We start from the raw sequence: 18305 nt of genomic DNA, 5'->3' as shown, positions 1-18305 counted from the left end.
CATTGAGGGACATAGGCCTAGGGTGCCAGGGAGCCCAAAGAGGGACTGCTCGGGGCTCTTCATCTCTGGGTCTCCAGCCCCACCCCAGTGAGGGCACAGAGGAAGCACCTGGCAGGAAACAGGCCAGTGGTTCCCACTCTTGGGTTCTCCTGAGGAGCTCTGAAACATTTCTGATGCTGGGCTGCATGCCAGTCCAATTAAATCAGAACCTCGGGGGTGGGACCCAAGCATCAGTGATTTCTCGAAGACTCTTTGGTGGTTCTATCCTGCAGCCAGGGCTGGGAGCACTGATTTACATATCCCATCCCACTGGGCAAAGCCTGCTGAGTGAATTCCAGAATAGGCCCACTTGTGCCAGGCACGAGGTTGGGAGGGGTGGGAGAGGGTTGGGAGGCTAGGAGGAGCTCACAGTCTAGTTGGGGCAACAGACTGCACAGATGGGACAATTAAGGAATAATACCCAGCAGGCGCATTGGAAGCATGTTCTGGGAACCTGTGGCTATTCATTTCGGACAGCGGCCTTGGCTGGGCCAGGAAGGCAGCCGGGTTGGTTGGGTATCAGGAGGCCCTGCTCCAGCCTTGGCCTGGCCACCCACCAGCTGTTGGTGATGATGGTAACACAAGCCTGGCAGAACGGTGAGATGGGCAGCGTTTGCTTTGGTTCCCTGCCTGCCTCCTGGCATTGCAGTGCTGTCTCTTCTCTGCAGCTGTCTCCACCGAATGCCAGGAGAAGCCCTGTGACACGCCTTTCCAAAGGTTGTTGCATTCCAATAGGGTCATCTATAGCTCTTTGTCATCCATACAGGATGAAAGGTAGAAATTCAGACTACACAATAGGGCTGGAAGTGGCATATTTGGCCAGCATCCCACAAGCATTCCTGTCACTCGTGAAGAAGGACATGCATGCTGACATACACAGGCACTCATAGAGACGGGGTACGTATGTATCACTGCACACGCAGGCTCACAGTTGCACACACCTGCCCAGAGATGTACCCAGAGTGCTAGACACAAATGGGCCCACAGACATACATACACACATGCACACACGCAGCCACACGCACACATGTATGAAGTCTCATCCTGAAAGGGGCCTCTTCTCTCTCATGGATGGCTGGGTGGGGGCTCAGGGGTGATGTTGAGAAGTCTAGATCCCATCATACCCATCTCCGGCTCCTGACCCAGGACCCAAGGACAGGGAGCCCTGTCACAGCCGGGGTCATGAGCTCAGCTCCCAGGGAACAGGGTGACCAGCAACTGTCCCACCCCCCACCCCCAGCTCTGTGAACCCCTCCTCCGTCACTGACCCTGGGTGGGAAGGGAACAGCCAACCAGAAGGTGCTTCGCAGTTGAGGAGGGCAGGGGCAGCCTCCCTACACATACCCTCTCATCCAGGGTGCCCTCTCATGCCAAGTATATAAGAAATGGAGTTTCCACTCTACTCCTGAGTTGCGTTCTATACGGGAGCACAAAATTGTGAAAGCAGGCCTTTTCCTCTGCCCCTTTCAGAGTCAAGCCTCACTCCAGAAAATGGCCTGGCTCCCACTCACTCCCCTGGCTCCTCAGAGGGGCTGCTGGGGGCTGAGGTTAGGCCAGCCTGTTAGTGTGGGGACCACGCTCTCAGGAATCCAGCTGCTTCAGGAAGGGGTACAGGGGTGGGAGGCGCAGGTGTCAATCTTCAGGGCTCAAGACCCCGCGCTGGGTCCCTTCAAAGGGGGCACAGTGAGGGGGGAATATGACATCCCAGGAACAGGTCAGGGGATCTGGGTGGCCTGCAGTCTCCACCTTTCAGCCCTTGTCCTGGGAACAGAATGGCCTTGGGAACAAAGTTGCTTACAAAGTCCCGCTTGGCCCCTTCTGACACTGGCCTCCCCCATCCCAGGGAGTCCCAGAGTCCGGCCAAGAGCAGGGCCCCCATTTCTGCTCCCCTTCTGGTAAAACCACAGGGTAGGCAGGAGCTCAGCCTTAAGTTAGGGATGGGGGAAGGGCAGAAACACCCCACAGGTGCAGCCAGGACAAGGCCAGCTCGGCACGGAGGTCTCTGGAGGCAGACACCATTCCTGTGAGTCCCGTCTCTGCAGTAAAGAAGGTGCTGGCAGGTCAGATAGAAACTTGTGCTTTAATATATCTGTGTGTGTGTGAGTGTGGGTGTGTGAGTGTGTGCGTGTGTGGAACGACCGTCTGCAGGGCCTCAGCGGCCAGGTCTCTGTCCTTATTCACTGCTCATCCTCGCAGCCAACGCAGGCCCCCTCCCTGGTGGGCTGGCCCTGCCCCGGGCGCCCCGGCTGGCGGGGGTCAGTCTTTGGTACGATGCAGACACTTTGGTGTGCCGGGGGCGGGGTGGGGGCCACGCAGCTCTCATCATCTCTGCAACGCCAAGAGGAAGATGGCCATGGGCCCCCAGAGCTGCGGGTGGGGCTGGCGGGGGGCTCCACTGCCGGGCATCACCACCACTGCGATGGGAGAGAGAGGGGAGACAGGCCAGGGCTAAGGTCAGCTGGGCGGGGCCAGGGAGCGGCACGCAGTCAGGCGGGCTGTGGTAGGGCCCGTTACTCCGGCCCTCTCTCTGGTGGCCTGAAGGTGGTGGGTGCTGCCCTCAATGCACACAGCACACTCAGCATAGATGTGAGGTGGTGTGGTGTGGGAGCTAACTCAGCCTGCCAGGGTCCAAATCCTGGCTCTGTGGCTCACTAAGACACGGAGCAATTCATTTGACCTCAGTGGGCCTGTTTCCTCATCTGTAAAACGAGTCTGAAAGTAAGAGCTACCCCAGAGCACTGCCGTGAGGACTGAATGAGTTCATGCATACATATACGGCTTTTTGTATCTTGCCTGGTACACAGTAATCACTCAGTAAACTTGAGCTGTTATTATGGCAAACACCTGGCCCCCAGGTGGGGGGCAAAAGTCACACCTGGACCCACACAGAGACGGACCCAGACACAGGCATTCCGGTACGTCAATAGCTTAGCAAGCTCACGGAGGCAGGGTCTGGTCTTCTCATTGTCCTGAGCCAGGCTGGGCCCCAAGTGTTCACACAGTCACCACGTGCAGCCCATCAGCCAGCAGCCTGAACCCCCATTCAGACACCCTCCTTCCCGACACAGGTGCCCACCCAAAAAACCCTCCACAGATTTGCCTACTTCTCGTCCTCACCTTTATTGGGATCCATCTGCTTCCGAGGACATTCTCCCTTCTTCAGTGTGACATCGTCTATGGCGATATCCCCCAGGTAGCCTGAGCCTCGAACCCCCTCGAAAATAATCTGGGTGGGATCAGAGAGCAGGAAGCAGGGATTAGGGCGGTTCTGCTGGACAGACCCCCATCCTTCCCTTCGGTGTACCAGGGAGCCCCCCATCCCTACCCCCATTCCGCCTGCTTTCCTCCTTCTGAAGTGCTTCGTGGCCAGAGCAACTGCCTGAGGGCTGGGAGAGCCTGTGAGGAGCCTCTGGGCCTGGCAGACTCACCTGGAAAGGCCCACTGGGGTTGATGGGCACATGGGCCTGCTGCCACACGTTGCCCTTATTGCCACTGAGGGACCAGGCGTGCGTATCCAGAGCCCCCTTGCTCCGGGACCGCACCAGGAGGTTGAGGGAGCCTGCAGTGGGTGTGAAGAGAAGGGGGCAGTGAGAACTGTATAAGAGCATCCTGGCCCTTCCCCATTCACCAAGCCCTCCTCTCTCACCTCTGCCCACAGCACTGTTCCTGCTGGATGGGACTTTCTCCCCATCACAGACTGGTTCAATGTCCCATTATCTCAGGGGGATTGGGGGGGTGACACGGGAAAGAGAGAGACAGCAGCAGGCCTTCAGTTCATCAGGACAATTTGCAAATTTTCTTTTATTTTTTTCCTTCCCTCCTGATCAGCTAAGCCCCCACCGCCAGCACACACACACACACACACACACACACACACACACACACACTGCCCTCTCCCCTCTAGACAGGGGAGTGTAGCAGGGGCTTATGTCTGAGCACACAGGAGGATTCCAAAACACACAAGCACACCCCTGGCAGTACATGACATAGGAGGTGAATTCTGGAGGTACAGAAATGGACTGAAAAAATTTTAATATTTATATGTATGTTTTAAGAGATGAATAAAGCTAGCCCTTCAAAACCACGATCTAACTAATATTAATGCTTAGGACAAAGCTAGGAAAAAAAGAATGAGTTGATTTAAAGAAAGATATTAGCATATGTGTGACATAACCAGGGTAAAAATAGCTCAAGTGAAATTTGGGAGGCATTAGTCTGTGGGTGCTGAGCCCATCTGCCCACAGTCACAGGGCCAGGAGTTTTGGAGGTGCTAAGGGGCACGGGAGGAGAGGGAGGGGGTCATGGCTTGGCTAAGAGCATCCAGGCAATGTCATGCCCCCTCCCTGGCTCTCCTGGCCCACCTCGAGCCCCCAGTGACATGAAACGCCTGGCTCGGAGGGAAGAGGAATCAACTTAGGTGGCACCTAGAGGCTGGCATTTCCATGGCGCTGCCCACAGACAAAGTCACACCATCTGTGACACCAGATAGACAGACCCCCTATGGGGGAGAGCCACCAAATGTTACCTGCCTGAGATCAAAGGAGTTGGCTTCAACCAAGAAGAGCAGGCAAAACAGGAGGTCTGGGGACAGCTGGTGCCCAGAGCTGCCAGGTAGGGTGGAAAAGGAGGGGAGAAGAGGGACCAGGACAGCAAGAAATAACCCCTCGCCTGACAGCAGACCCAGGCCTGGGTGGGGGACCCTCCCCAGGAGATGGTGCCATGAGAAGGCTGCAGCCAGCATCCAGTGGGCCAGGAGGTAACACTCTGGCGTCAGCAGAGCCCAAGCCCAAGTGCCTTCCAGTCTATCCAGCAGCTCCAAAAGGACCACTCTCTCTTCCCTCTCCTAGAGATCTACCCCTGTTCCGATTCCCTGGGGTCCAGCCTCAATCCCCATGACTTCTCTTCCTCCTGTACCACCCTGTCCCAAGGACCCTAACGGAGAAACCCCACATTTTCACTGCTCAAATTAAAATTGAATCTCTGCCCCCTTCTCTGAGTACCCCATAAGCTCCAAGACCTCCTGCTCAGAGGCTTTCTGACAACCTCTCATAGGGGTCAGCCAGGGCCCAGTCTCCCTTAAGGATGTGCTTACTCACTGCAATTCTTCCCTGTCTTCACCTCCTCCAAAGCCAAATGGAACTGTATGCTGGAGCCTGGACATACTCCAACTTTCCAGCCTCTGGGCTTTTGCTCAGGCTATTCCCACTGCTTGAGATGCCCTTCCCCTACCATGTCCCCCTGGCCAAATCCATCCCGTGCTTCAAGGCCTCTCGGAAACATCACCTCCTTTAAGAAGTCTTCCTAGGCTTGAGCTGGAAGTCCTCTATGCTTCCTGGGACCTCTGAGTCCTTAAACTACAGCTCCCCAAGCCCAGCCCTCTCTCTGCTCAGGGGTGTGGCAGTTACGGGGATTCATATCTTCTCCCTATTTGACACCTTGAGGGCAAGTTTGCGTCAAATTGCCATCAGTTCTCAATAATTAAATGGTGAATGAACTTTTCACAACTGTCATCAGGATTTTCATAGACTCTCAGGGTAAGAAGTTACCTCAGGGTTCATCAAGCCCAGACCTCCCTATCATTCATTCATTCATTCATTCATTCATTCATTCATTCATTCATTCATTCAATCATCTGATTGAACACCACTATGTGCCAGGCACTGTTCTAGGTACTAGAGATACATTAGTGAATAAGACAAAGACCCCTGCCCTCCTGGAGCTTATGCTCTACTGATGGTAAGCGTTATAAAGAAAATAATGCAGGGAACAGAGAGGTATTTCAGATGGGGTGCAGGGCCCTGCTGAGGAGACCTGAACGAGACGAGAAGAACGTTCCAGGCCAGCAGAACATCATGTGCAAAGCTCTCTGCAGCAGGGAAAGCAGCAGGGAATGAGGTCAGAGGAGCAGGCAGGGTCGGGATCAGGGATGGGAGACCTGGAGAAGATGGTGACAGAAGGGGACGGCAGAGGGGAGTAGCACGCCCTGGACAGGGGTCTCCACAGCCTCCCCGCGGGGCAGTCCTGTCTGGGGACAGGGCAGCCCACTCCTTTGCTTACAGGGTCTTCCTCGGGTAGGATCAAATCTGCCCACAGGAAGCGTTCATTGACTGGTTTGTTCCACCAGTGAATAAGCTCAGGAGCCCCCACTGCTCCCAGATACCCCGGCACCCCAGCACATAAGGTCTGAATTCCCAGGGCCCTACTGGACCCAACCCGCTCCTCTTGGCAGCTGGTCCCCAGTGCCCCTCCTGAGCTGGGGATCAAGTGACCAACTGCCCTGGTTTGCCTGGGATGTGAAACTTTCAGTGTTAACAATGGGAAAGGCTGGGGCAAAGCAGAACTGGTTTGCATCAGTTACTCCAGCTGGGGAAGCCAGATGGAAATAAGTGGACTGGCCAGGGCAGCAGTCCTGGTGACCCACCCCACCCACCCCAAAGGAGCTTCTCACAAAGTCCAGACCCAGCCGTGGGTGACCTCATCGGTCTGAATGGTCTGGGGGCCCCAGTGGCTACAGAACCTTCCATCCCACCCATTCCAGTTCATTGGTTCACCTTGACCCATCACACAAGCTGCGGACACTTCTGCATGATGAGCCTTTAGGTCTACACTTAAAGTCATTTCCTCTGTTGTGCAGCTGAGGAAAACAATGACGTGCCTGTGGCCTGATAAGGCCCGGTCACCAAGACGCAGGTTCAGGGTGAAACAAGGCTCAGAACTGTGTGTGTAAACGGGGCGGGGGCGGAGGCGTGAAGGGTAAGGGGATAAATAGAATATATGTGTACTGCTTCTATATGCATAAAGTATTTCAGGAAAATTTCCCCCCAATCTAGTACACTGATTGCCTCTGGGGAGGGGCTGTAGGTAGCAGGACTGGGAAGGGAGGGGTCTCTCATTATGCACCTTTTGTACCTTTTGACCCATGCAAAATATATAACTTTCCCATAAATAAGTAAACAAACAAATGAATAAAAAATTTTAAAATTGTCCATTCCTCCGCAGTCTTCCACAACCAGGCCCCCAGAGTCGGTCCCTGTACCAGCTGTTGTGGCTCCTATCCTTCTGCTGCGGACACGTGTCACAGGGGCCACTAAATCCTATCTGGTGCAATTAGCTGTTTAACTTGACTGTCTCTCCAACTCGACTATAGGTGCCAGGAGGACGGGGAGCTTGTGCATTCCTTTCACCGCAGCACCTGCCGCCTGGCACAAAGCAAGGGCTCTCGAAGTGATGACTGCACTGATGAGTTCATTACTAATGTGACATTCCTACCAGCGACATCTCTTTCCAAAGGGCATTCCTTTGGTTTACATTCACTCTTACGAAGCAGGACTTCCTCTCACAGCTCACAAAGCAGCACCCTTCTAACCCTGTGTTAGGGTTCGAGGGAGTCAGGCGGACTTGGGTTGCTGTGTGGTCTTGGGCAAATGCTTAACGTCTCTGATGACATGGTAATACCTCGCTTACCTGGTGGTTATGAGGGCTAATGAGACCACAGAATGCAGAGCACCCAGGATGTCACCTGGTACCTGGCATGCACTCAATACATGCAATTCTCCACTGCCTCCAAGATTCCTGTCTCATCCTGCTGGAGCTTCTTCTTTTTTTTTTTTTTTTTTTTGGTAGATGCAGGGAGCCTTGATCATTCCACAGAAGCTGGCTCTGGACCGCCTCCCTTGTCCAGATTCTGCCCAGACCCCCTCCAAGGATCTCTGATTCAGCCCAGGCCTCATGTGGGCCGGTCCCTAGCCTCCTGTGGACCCCTCTCGCCCCTCACAGCCCCAACACACACTGGGGAACACTACCTGGAAACCTGACTCACCGATGTGCTTCCCATACATGTGATAGAAAAAGGAGACGCAGTAGAACTTGGCGCTGGCGTTGTACAGGGGACTCACCAACCGTGCACGGTCCCCCAGCTCCCGGGGCCTGGATGTCTCAATAAACATGTAGTAGCCTGCGGGAAAGGGAGAGATGCACCAACAGCTTCCTCCTCACCCCACCCAAGCCTCTTTCTGTCTTTCCCATCACCATTACCACTCTTTTCTTAGTCTTATGTGTCTGAATGGCAGGTGCCTCACCCCAACCCACCCCATCCTCCCTGCCTCACAGAACAGGAGTCTAGGCCAGCCTTTATCAGTTCTTAATTCTACTGAAGCACTTCCTGTTTCTCTGTTAGGACAGATCTATGCCTCCCCTCAGACTGGGGCTCCCTGAGGGCAGGCCTGTGTCTCTACTCAGACTGGGGCTCCCTGAGGCAGGGAGTGTCTCCCCTGAGACTGGGGCTCCCTGAGGCAGGGCTGTGTCTCCCCTCAGACTGGGACTCCCTGAGGGTAGGGCTGTGTCTCCCTTCAGACTGACACTCTCTGAGGGCAAGGCAGCATCTCCCCTCAGACTGGGGTTCCCTGAGGGCAAGGCTATGTCTCCCCTCAGACTGGGTCTCCCTGAGGGCAGAGCTGTGTCTCCTCTCAGACTGGGGCCCCTTAGGTGGGACTGTGTTTCCCCTCAGACTGGGGCTCCCTGAGGGCAGGGCTGTGTCTCCCCTCAGACTGGGGCTCCCTGAGGGCAGGGCTGTGTCTCCCCTCAAACTGGGGCTCCCTGTGGACAGGGCTGTGTCTCTCCATTAGAATGGAACTGCCTGAGGCCAGAACCCTGAAGTAGTCCTCCATTCCTAGCAGCAGGCCAAGCCCTCACCCTCAGGGGTGCCACTTATATCAGTGGGGGGACCGGTGTTGGGAGAACGCTTGGGGTTCTGGGTGAGGGCGTTCTGTCGTGTCCAGTCAAAGTTGTCTGTCAGGTCCTGGGTGTAGCCACAGATCTTCTCATCCTCAAAGTGGCAGGTGTTGTCTGCATTGGGGTGGGGAGGTTGGGGATGAGACAAAGAGGGTCAGCCTTCTCAGGCCCTCTGGTCCAGCTGTGCCCTCCCTGGCCACCTGAGGCAGCTCCCAAGCATCCAGGCAGTGGGCCCAGGATTCTAGGGCTTGAGAAATTAGGTAACAGGACCTCGAACTACTTTGTTTCCAGAGCAGGACTTCTTAACCTTTTTGTGACACCACAGACCCTTCTGGCATCTAGTGAAGTTCAAGGACCCCATCTCAGAATGATTTTAGATGCATAAAATGAAATACAAAGGATTACAGAGGAAATAAATTATACCGAAATACAGTTATCAAATATTTTTAAACAAATTTGTGATATAAGTGGGCTTCTTTATTATCTAATTAAATCACAAGATCTAGTATTAGGTCTAATAAACTGCCATAGGTTTGAAATACTAATGAATGTAAGTGACATTTAGAGATAGCTGCAACAACTTGAAGGTGATGTGAAAATATCAGATGTCTGATGACAAAGTCACAAGTACTAATTATACTACTGTGGTTGCCTACATTCATCATTGAAGGAGATATTACATTTCTGCTAGAAGTTAGGAGAAGTTAAGTAAGTGTATACCCTTCCAGGTTCCAGATTCACGGAGCCCTTGAATTCTATACACAGATTCTTTGGGGATCCATGGATCTCAAGTGAAGGACCCCCTGCTCCAGGGAACAGGGGAAACCGATTAGCCTGGCCTTTGTTTTGGGGATAGTGAGTGATGCGGCATGAGGACAAAAGGCCCTGAGTTAGAGACGTCCCCCAACTTCTCTTCTGCCCCCTACCTTTAAGCCCCAGAATAAATCCTGGATACAAACATCTCTGAGCCTAGCCCAGCTCCCCCCTGCTTCTCCTTCCAGCTGCTGGCTTCTACCGCATTTCCTCTCTGGTCTCTCTTGGGGTCCTTTCCTCCCACCAGGAGAGCTTCTGTGTCCCTAAGGGGAAGGAGAAGTGGGTGGGGGTGTCTCACCTGATAGACTGGGAGAATTGATGGCTGAGAAAGCAAACAGGAAAACCAAGTCAGAATCGAGTGGAGCTGTGCAGAGGGTGCCTGAGCTTAGAACCAGAGGACAGGGTCCCCAGAGCCAAGACTGGGGCCAGAGGGGCCTGGCCTGCAGTGACAGAGCAGGACACTGAATAGTGGGGAGCCCCAAGCTCAGCAACCATGTGGGGAAGGTAGAGGGGGTCCCCTGGGCATAAGATGGGCCCTCCCTTCCCACCACCACCACCCCCACTTACGCTCTGTGTAGTGGATGATGCGGGAGGCCATATCACCAGCCCCAAACGTGGTATAGGGTGTGAGGCGGACCTCGTAGCTGTGGGGCACACGGAGGTCAGTAAGAATGTACTCCAGCAGCTGCCCCTTCTCCACACGCCGCACTGGGATGGCCTTCACCATGGCATTGTGCTGATTCAACTGTAGATAAAGAGAGTTCCCAGGAGCTCAGCAGCCATGCCCTCCACCAGAGCACCAGTCCCTGCAGCCCCTGGTATGACTCTGGGGATCAGTGTCCAGGAGCAGAAAGAGCAAAGAACTAGGAAGCCAGGTCCTCAGTTTCTGTGGGATAGAGCAATCACCCCTTCCATGCCTACCTCCCACGGCTGTCTTAATAATAAGTGACAGCAACACATATTGAATACTTTACGTGTGCTAGGCACTATTCTAAATGCTTTGCAATTAACTCATTTAATCCTCAAAACAATGATCCTAGAGGTAGAATATTATAATTTCACCCCCATTTTACAGATGTGGAAGCTGAGGCCAAACAGAGATAGCTTGTCCAAGTTCATACAGAGCTTGATTCTAGCTTAAGCAGTCTGCCCCAGAGTCACATTTCCCCCCCCCACCCCTGCCACCAAACTGCCCCCTGGGCTGGGTAGAACCACATGGTCAATAGACAGGACACAAGACCAGCATAGTGGTTCTGGCCTTGCATTCTAGAGACCTCGTGGGTGAGACTTTAAGCTCATGCCTTAAGTTTCTGCTGCTAGCTTCTGAGGTAAGAGAAGATTCTGCATTTCATGAGCAGAGTTGGCTCTGCTCCCCTCCACCTCCATTGACCCTGCCCAATTCTCAGGGTTGGGCCCAGAACATGGGTCCAGAGGGGTCAGGTCCCTAGCACCTCCCAGCTCCTGCTGCTGTGTCCAGAACACTTTCCCTGTGACACTGAAGAGCTGTCTATAAGAAGCGTCAGTGTGTTCCAGCCCCATCTCCAACCCCTTCCCCTGGCTCATTGAGCACTTCCACGGTCAGCTGGCACCCAGACCCGTCTCTCCCTTGGCCCACCTGGCGGACACTGAGTCTGTAGTTGAGCACAGGGTCAACAGCGTCCGGCTCCCTCTGGGTCCACTGCAGCACGTAGGAGTAGTTCTTGGACAGCTTGTGGCTGCGGGTGGGGTTGGGGGTGTCGAAGTAAAACTCCGGGCTGTAGGCTTTGGCTGAGAGGGCAGGGAGGGGGGCATGGGGCCATGGAGGGTGGGGGATGGGGAGAGACACAGAGAGAGGAGGTGTGGGAGGGGGACAGAGAGGATGGAGAGGAATAGACAGAGGGGATGGGGAAGACAAAGAGAAGGGAATATTGTGAGGAGAGGAGATAGCAGAGGAGATTGGGGAGAATGAGGGTGGGGTAGGAGGGAAGGTGGGAGATGGAGATAAGGGAGATTGGGAATTTAAGAGGTGGTATTAGCGAGAACGGAGCAGAAAGACCAAGGAAAAGATAGAGCAAAGAGAAATTTGGGAAGACAGAAGGGATATTAGAGAAGACACAGGGAAAGAGGGTTGGGGAAGACAGGAAGAAGGATCAAGGAATTGCGGTATAAGGAAGAGCAGAGAGGAGAAGGATAGAGCGAGGCAAAAAAGGTGGGGAGACAGGGAAAGTATGGGAGAACAGGGGAGAGGGGAAGGAGGTGGGAAATGTCACCGGGGCCTCTGGCTGTCAGGGCTGGGGAGGTGGCCAGTGACCTGTGGTGCTAGCCCCCTGCTGTTGAGTGAGGGGATCCAAACAAGAGCTAAAGGATCATCCAGTCAGTCGGGGGCTGTTGGGAGAGCTGAGAGTGCAGTGGCATGGGGGGCAGGCATGCCTGGAATTCTCTGCAGGGCGCTGCCACCGGCTTTGACAAGGAAGAGGCTCTTACCAATGGAAGGAGGAGAGACAGGGGTCGGCAACCCCGTCAGCCCCTCTCCGTTTCCCTCGCCCCTCAACACGACCTCCACCCCTTTCTGACCCACATACTCCCATCTGCAGCCCCAAACAGCCCACCCGCGAATGACCTGATGAGGAGATAAGGCTGAGAGGGATTTCTGGACACCGGAGGGCCTGAAACTCTAAGGTGACAGACAGCTCAGGAAATGTGTGCTGGCTGTCCCAGGACCACCCACGAGGTCCCAGAGATGCTACTGAGGGGCGTCTTCGCTCCCCTAAGCTCAGGCCCCTCACACTGGACCTGCGATCTGGAAAAGAGGTTCCCCATCCCCAGCCTCTGGAGCCAAAGACGAGGAAGGAGGAGCTTGAAACTTGACGCCTGACATGGGGTGGTGCCTAGGGCTTGAGTGGGAGGATCTAAACCTGGTGTAGGAGGGGTTGGAGGGGAAATGTGGAAACAGCAGGAAGCGGAGAGCTGAGATTGGATAAGATTGGAAGAGGTGGAGCCTATACCTCATGTAGGCGGGGCCTAGGCGCTGTGTGGCTGGGCCTTTAAAGGGAAGGGCCCAGACATGGTGCCCGCAGGGCAAAAGAGGGCGTAGTGAAGGAGGAGCTTGAAAGGGGCGTGGCTGCCTGAGTCCAAGGAAGAAGGCGGAGCTAAATGGGCGGGGCTTAGGACAGGTATAGGTGGGCCTTGAAAGGAGGTCTAGACCTCGAGTGGGCAAGAATGGAATGGGCGGGGCTGTAAGAGGAGGTCATTGCTGGATCCAGGTGGCATGGGCGGGTCTTGGAAAGGCACGGGCCTAAACCTGGTGTAGGCGGGAAGGGGGCGGGACCCAAGCCGGGTGTGGGCAGGGCAAGAATTGGGGCGGAGCGTGGGCCCAAGTGGGCGTGATTAGGTGGGGCGGGACCCACTGGATTCTCACCCGAGACCTGGAAGAGACAGACAGCCGAGCCCACGTCGTTGGAGACGCTGCACTCGTAGCTGCCGCTGCTGTCGCGGGTGACGGCGTCGAGGCGCAGCTCGGAGTGGTCGGGGGCCTCGGCGGCGACGGGGACGGATGGCGGCGGAGGCAGCAGCTGCCCTTTGAAGCGCCACACGGCCGAGGCGATGCGCTGGGGGCTGCCTCGGAGGAGCGAGCAGCGCAGGAGCACAGGCCTGCCCAGAGCTTGGCGCACATCCTGGGAGCTGGGCTCCACTTCCGGCGGGACTGGGGGCGGGGGCGGCGGTCAGCTGGGCGGAGGGGTTTCTGAGGAGCCGCCCCACGGGGGAGGCGACGCACTCGCCCTTGTTCCCGTGCCCCCTTGGCAAAGTTCTCAGGGAGGATACACACAACACACCCATGCAATAGCCACACTCATACCTCCCCGACCTGTAGATACCTGCTACCCCTTCCCAGCCATTCTTTCCAGCCATGGTTCCTACACTGGGCTCTATTCATGCCCCAAATGGCCCCTTCAGCTCCCATGTAATGAAAAGCAACAGAACGTCGGGGTTTAGAGCCTGATCCCTGGAGCTAGATGGCTGTAGGTTCAAATCCCAGCGCTTCCTCCAATTAGCTGTAAGAATTTACACAAGTTGCTTAACCGCTCTGTGACTCGGTTTCCCTTATTTGTAAAAAAAAAATATGTCAAGGTGTCGAGGAGGGTTTAGAGGTATCAGCAGTAAGTGGGGGGTTTGATTGGACTGGGGTGGGTGAAGGGGTAAAGAAGGGACAGGCTTGACTGAGAGCAGGGAGGGACAGCTTGTGAGGTAGTCCAAGTGGGAAGGTAGGACTCACACTGCACGTTCAGCTGCACCTGGGCCTCTCGGGGGCGCACATTGAAGCCATTATAGCGAGCCGTCTGGCAGCGATAGGTCCCACTCATGTCGCGGCTAACGCGCTCCAGACGCAGCTTCCCATCCGGGGTCTCCTCCAAGGGCAGCCCAGAGGGCAGCAACGCAGCCTCCTTGTCCACGCGGGACCAGAGCACGGGCGGCCGCGGCTTGCCGCGTACCTCGCACTGCAGCTCGGCGGGCGAGCCCTCGCGCACAGTCACCACGGCCCTGCCCTTGGGCACGCTGATGGTGGGCGGCACTGGGGAGGGGACGGTAGGAGCGGGGTTAGAGCTACCCGCTGGCCTCCGCTCCGGAGTTTCTGCTTCCCTACCCCTAAGTGTGAGCCTCTTTCCCATTCCAGACCTCCCACGGACCTCTCAGCATCTCCAAACGGAACTCACCTCCCCAGGTCCTCTCCACCTCCTGGTCTCTACCTCAGGCTCTCCCAACTCGGAAAAGGAGCTGAAGTCGTGCTGGCCTATTCCTTCTTTCCCCTTACCTCAACGTTTTGGGGATCCCACCTTTTAAACAGTTCTACTAAATATCTCCTTCCTCAATACGCTCTTTTCTGCCTGCTGGCCCTGCTGTAGTTAAAGACATCCTCTTCTCTTTCTGGAGTATTATCACAGATGGCTAGTCTGTACTCCCAATATCCTTTCACTTTCATCCAAAGTAATAATATATCTGGGCGTTAGCAGAGCACGCGTCCAGAATAAAGACTGTATCTTCCAGCCTGACTTATGGCTAGCTAAACGTAGCCAGGTGACCAAATTCTGGCCATTGGGATTTGACAACATAAGCATCTTTAAAGGAAGAGGCCATGCACCTCTTTTCCTCCTTCTTGCTGGCTGGAATGCAGGTTGATGACTGCAGCTGGAAATGCCATTGTGGACGAGGTGGCACATGCTAAGGATAATGGAATGGCAATACAAGATGGAATCTGGGGCCCTGAGGACTTGGAAGAGAGCCGCCATTCCAGCAGGCACTGCTCACTTGAATATGAAGAAGAAATACACGGCTAGCTTGTTTAAGCCACTTTTATTTAGGGTTTTTCTGTTATTCATAGCCAAACCTAATCCAACCCGACACATTGTCCAAATGGAGGGTCTTTTAAAGATGTCTATGGGTCCCATTTCACATCATGTCAAACAAATTAAAATGTCCTACATTAAATATAAATTGCAAATAACTCTACAAGGCACTTTGAAATCCAGTTATCTAGTTAGTATAATTTATACTCTACAAACATTTATACATTTATTGGCTTTAATTTTGCAGTTTTCTTTGTATTTTGGAGCCAATTGATTTATTTTTCTAGGTCTAAACCATTTCCACAGGCCCTTAAAAAACTTCCACGCCCTAAGCATCAGGCTTATGAGCCAAACGGAGGAAACAGCCCTGTGCCCTGTTGATTACCTGACTTCTAAAACATCTCAGCTCCCAACCCTTCTGTGTCCCCACAGGCTAACGGGCTGTCTCCCTCTCCCCCGCCCAAGGCTGCACTGCCCTCAGGTTAAAGCTCAAACTCCTTGGCTTTGCAAACAAGGCCCTTGTGCTCTGGCTTCTGCCACCCCCAGCCTCATCTTCCGTCTCCCGTCCTGTGTCCCAGCTGTGGGATATTCCCTGGACACATCAAGTCTCATACACCTTGAGGGCCTCCCTATCCTGTCTCTCCTGGGCTTGTCCCCTCACCTAGCAAATGTTCACATGGAGAATGGCTCCTCTGAGAAGCCTTCCCTGGCATCCCCTGGCATCCTGGTACTCCTTCTCTCATGTTCCCCTGACTCTGCGGATCCTGCCGTTAGCAACTATGTCCTATCTAAAGTTTGCCCTTCCAATTCCCGCTTTACCCCAACAGATGTGTCTCCCAGGCTAGACAGTGGGCTCTGAGGATGGGTCTGTGGCATTTGTCTGGGTCCCCAACTCACGCCTCACCTATGGCCTTGTACACAGTGATGGGCGAAAGAGATTTGTGGAATCAATGGAGGCCTAGTCCACTCCTAAAGCCCAGCTCAGGTCAGTCTCCTTCCGGAAGCCTTTCCTGACCCCCTCCAGCTTCACCTGGCCTCTCCCTATGCAGATGTCAGGACGGAAGGGGCCTCCGAGGCCACCTGGTTCAATGTCTCACAGAAGAAAATCTGAGATCCAGAGAGTTAAAGAGGCTGAGCTTAAGGCAGCCAGCTCCTCAGTGCAAGGTGCTGGGGGCTAGAGATGAGATTCTAGAGACCCTCTCCAAAGTCATCACCTCCAAACTCCTGTCATTCTCAAGGTGTAAACCCTTTAGAGGTGGCTGAGTGAAGGCTCTGCAGTCAGACTGTCTGGATTCCAATCCCAGCTCCACCACTTACTGTTGTGTTGTTACCTTCGGTAAGTTTTTTAAACTCTCTGAGCCCGTTTGTTCATCTCTAAAAATTGAAGATAAACCATCTATCCCACAAGGTAAATCATAAAGGGGAATGAGATAAATATCAAATCATCAGAACACATAGTAAACACTCAATAAATGTTAGTCATTATTATTTATTACTAGAATAGAAACCCAAACTTCCTGGATAATCTGGCCTCTGCTGACTTCTCCATTCTCATCTCATTCCATTCTCCCAGCCATATTCTCCTTCCTTCAGTTCTCCCAATGGCCCATGCACTTGCCTGCCTGCCTCAGTGCCTTTTCACATGCTGATGCCTTGGCCTGCCTTTCTCTTCCCCCCTCCCTTGCTCTCCTTTGCCTTATAAAATCCTGCTCCTCCCTCAGCTTTCAGACCAAACATTCTATCTTAGGAAACTGTTTCCTGACTGTCATGTATCACAGTTTGCAGGGGTATAAATTTGTGAGACTATCTGAAAAATGTTTGCCTTCCTACTTAGTTCCGTGAGGGCAGAGCCTATCTTGCTCACCACTCCACCCCCTGCACCTAGCACAACACCTGGCATATAATAGATGCTTGATAAATTTGTGTGGCATAAACAAATAGTATTCTCTCCACTCTGGCTTCCCTTTCCCAAGCTGTTGCCCCACCTCCCCTCTGGGGGCTTCTCCAGCCTTCTCACACCTCCCCGCTGCCCCTTCCGCTGCCCACCTGTCTCAGAGGAGATGTTGACCTCGACGCTCAGGTCGGGCACAGGTGCCCCTGGGAAGGAAGCCACACACAGGTAGGTGCCGTAATCGCTGAAGTGCAGATCAATGAGCTCTAGGCTGCTCGTGACAGCAGGCAACTCAGGGTCGTTTCGAGTCACCAGCAGCCTCTTGGACATGCGTGCTGGCTTGCCATTCTTGAACCACTGATAGGTCACCTTCTCCTGGGGCACTGCATCCACATGGCACGACAGCTTCAGGTCCTGGCCCAGCTGTATATTCTCGCTCTCTTTGATCACATCTGGGGTGATCTGGAATGTGGCGTTCTTCATGGCTATAGGTGGATGGGGAGGGAAGGTGTGGATGGGGAGGGAAGGGTGGCTGGGCTGGCCCAAAGCCAGTGGCTATGTCCCACCCCCATTCAGAGCCAGCTCCTCCCCTCAAAGTGGCCCTCCTAGAGGTTGGCAGCCACTATATTTTTTGGAACTTGTTCTGCTTGCTCAGATGCATTTTTAAAAGTTCAAAAAAAGCTCGCTGCAGAAAAGTGGGTTTAGTAACCATTAGAGCCACTGTTGACTGAACATACACTGAGAGGCACTGTTCCAAGCACTTTACGGAGTTTATTCACTTAACTCATCCCACAATCTGTGAGGGAGGCACTTTAGTGTCCCCATTTTACAACGGAGGGAACCAAGGCACAGACAATTTAATTCAGAGCCTGTACTCTTAACAACTATACTACTTTATTTTTATTTTGTTTTAAACCTTGAACTTGTAAAATACAAATTTTGGGAGGATGCACCAGAATGGAATAGTGGCTCTATCTAGAAAGTGGGTCTGAGGGGAATTGAAGGGAAATTTTAATTTGCACATTTTACCCTTTTGTGCGATTTGACTCTTTGCAACACGTTGTGTATTTTTTATAATGAAAGTCCAGTGCAATCATTTTACATGTAATTACATAAAAATACAGAATTTAGAAAGAAAAAGGTCTTGCCTTTTTAAAAAATCTGAATATTGATTGACGTAATCCAAGAGTTAGACAGAACTCTTAATACTGGGTGCTAGTTGGACAGGAGACTGGTACAACAGCAATAAACCAGAACTGGGTTGGGCAAAGCAGGCTGTATGTCACCCCAAGAGGTGACCATAAGTATTTGATGTAAATTGAAATCTCATCAACCCAGGTTTTAAAGGCCAAATGAAAACCAGTGGAGAAAAATAATCTTCTGATGGTAAAGTACCATCAAGGGAAAAAATAGTCATCAGCCACAATCTTGCTACTTTCTTTCTCACTCTGATTAAGTAAAAAGTCATAGAGAGCTAGCTTCTTATCATGAGAGTCAGAGAGAGACTAGTC

At 53.4% G+C, this 18305-nt stretch overlaps 1 protein-coding gene across 1 annotated transcript in view; it reads right to left on the bottom strand.

The window, feature by feature from the left end:
• Positions 1–2100: 2100 nt before the first annotated feature.
• The window catches only part of MDGA1 (MAM domain containing glycosylphosphatidylinositol anchor 1), a 54877-nt gene continuing 38672 nt past the window's right edge, over positions 2101–18305 (bottom strand). The window contains exons 7-17 of the mRNA XM_019753939.3: positions 16950–17279; positions 13835–14131; positions 12980–13264; positions 11198–11349; positions 10150–10327; positions 9881–9904; positions 8731–8883; positions 7859–7993; positions 3468–3598; positions 3157–3265; positions 2101–2453 (exon numbers count right to left, since the gene is read on the bottom strand). Coding sequence (XP_019609498.1) covers positions 2362–2453; positions 3157–3265; positions 3468–3598; positions 7859–7993; positions 8731–8883; positions 9881–9904; positions 10150–10327; positions 11198–11349; positions 12980–13264; positions 13835–14131; positions 16950–17279 — 1886 coding nt within the window. The 3' untranslated portion in view covers positions 2101–2361. The remainder of the gene's footprint in view (positions 2454–3156; positions 3266–3467; positions 3599–7858; positions 7994–8730; positions 8884–9880; positions 9905–10149; positions 10328–11197; positions 11350–12979; positions 13265–13834; positions 14132–16949; positions 17280–18305) is intronic.

This window comes from Rhinolophus sinicus, chromosome 2 (assembly GCF_057876585.1).
Source record: "Rhinolophus sinicus isolate RSI-liver-muscle chromosome 2, RSI-T2T, whole genome shotgun sequence".
Lineage (NCBI taxonomy): Eukaryota > Metazoa > Chordata > Mammalia > Chiroptera > Rhinolophidae > Rhinolophus > Rhinolophus sinicus.
Note: the sequence above shows the minus strand (reverse complement) of the source record. Positions and strands in the feature narration are given on the sequence as shown.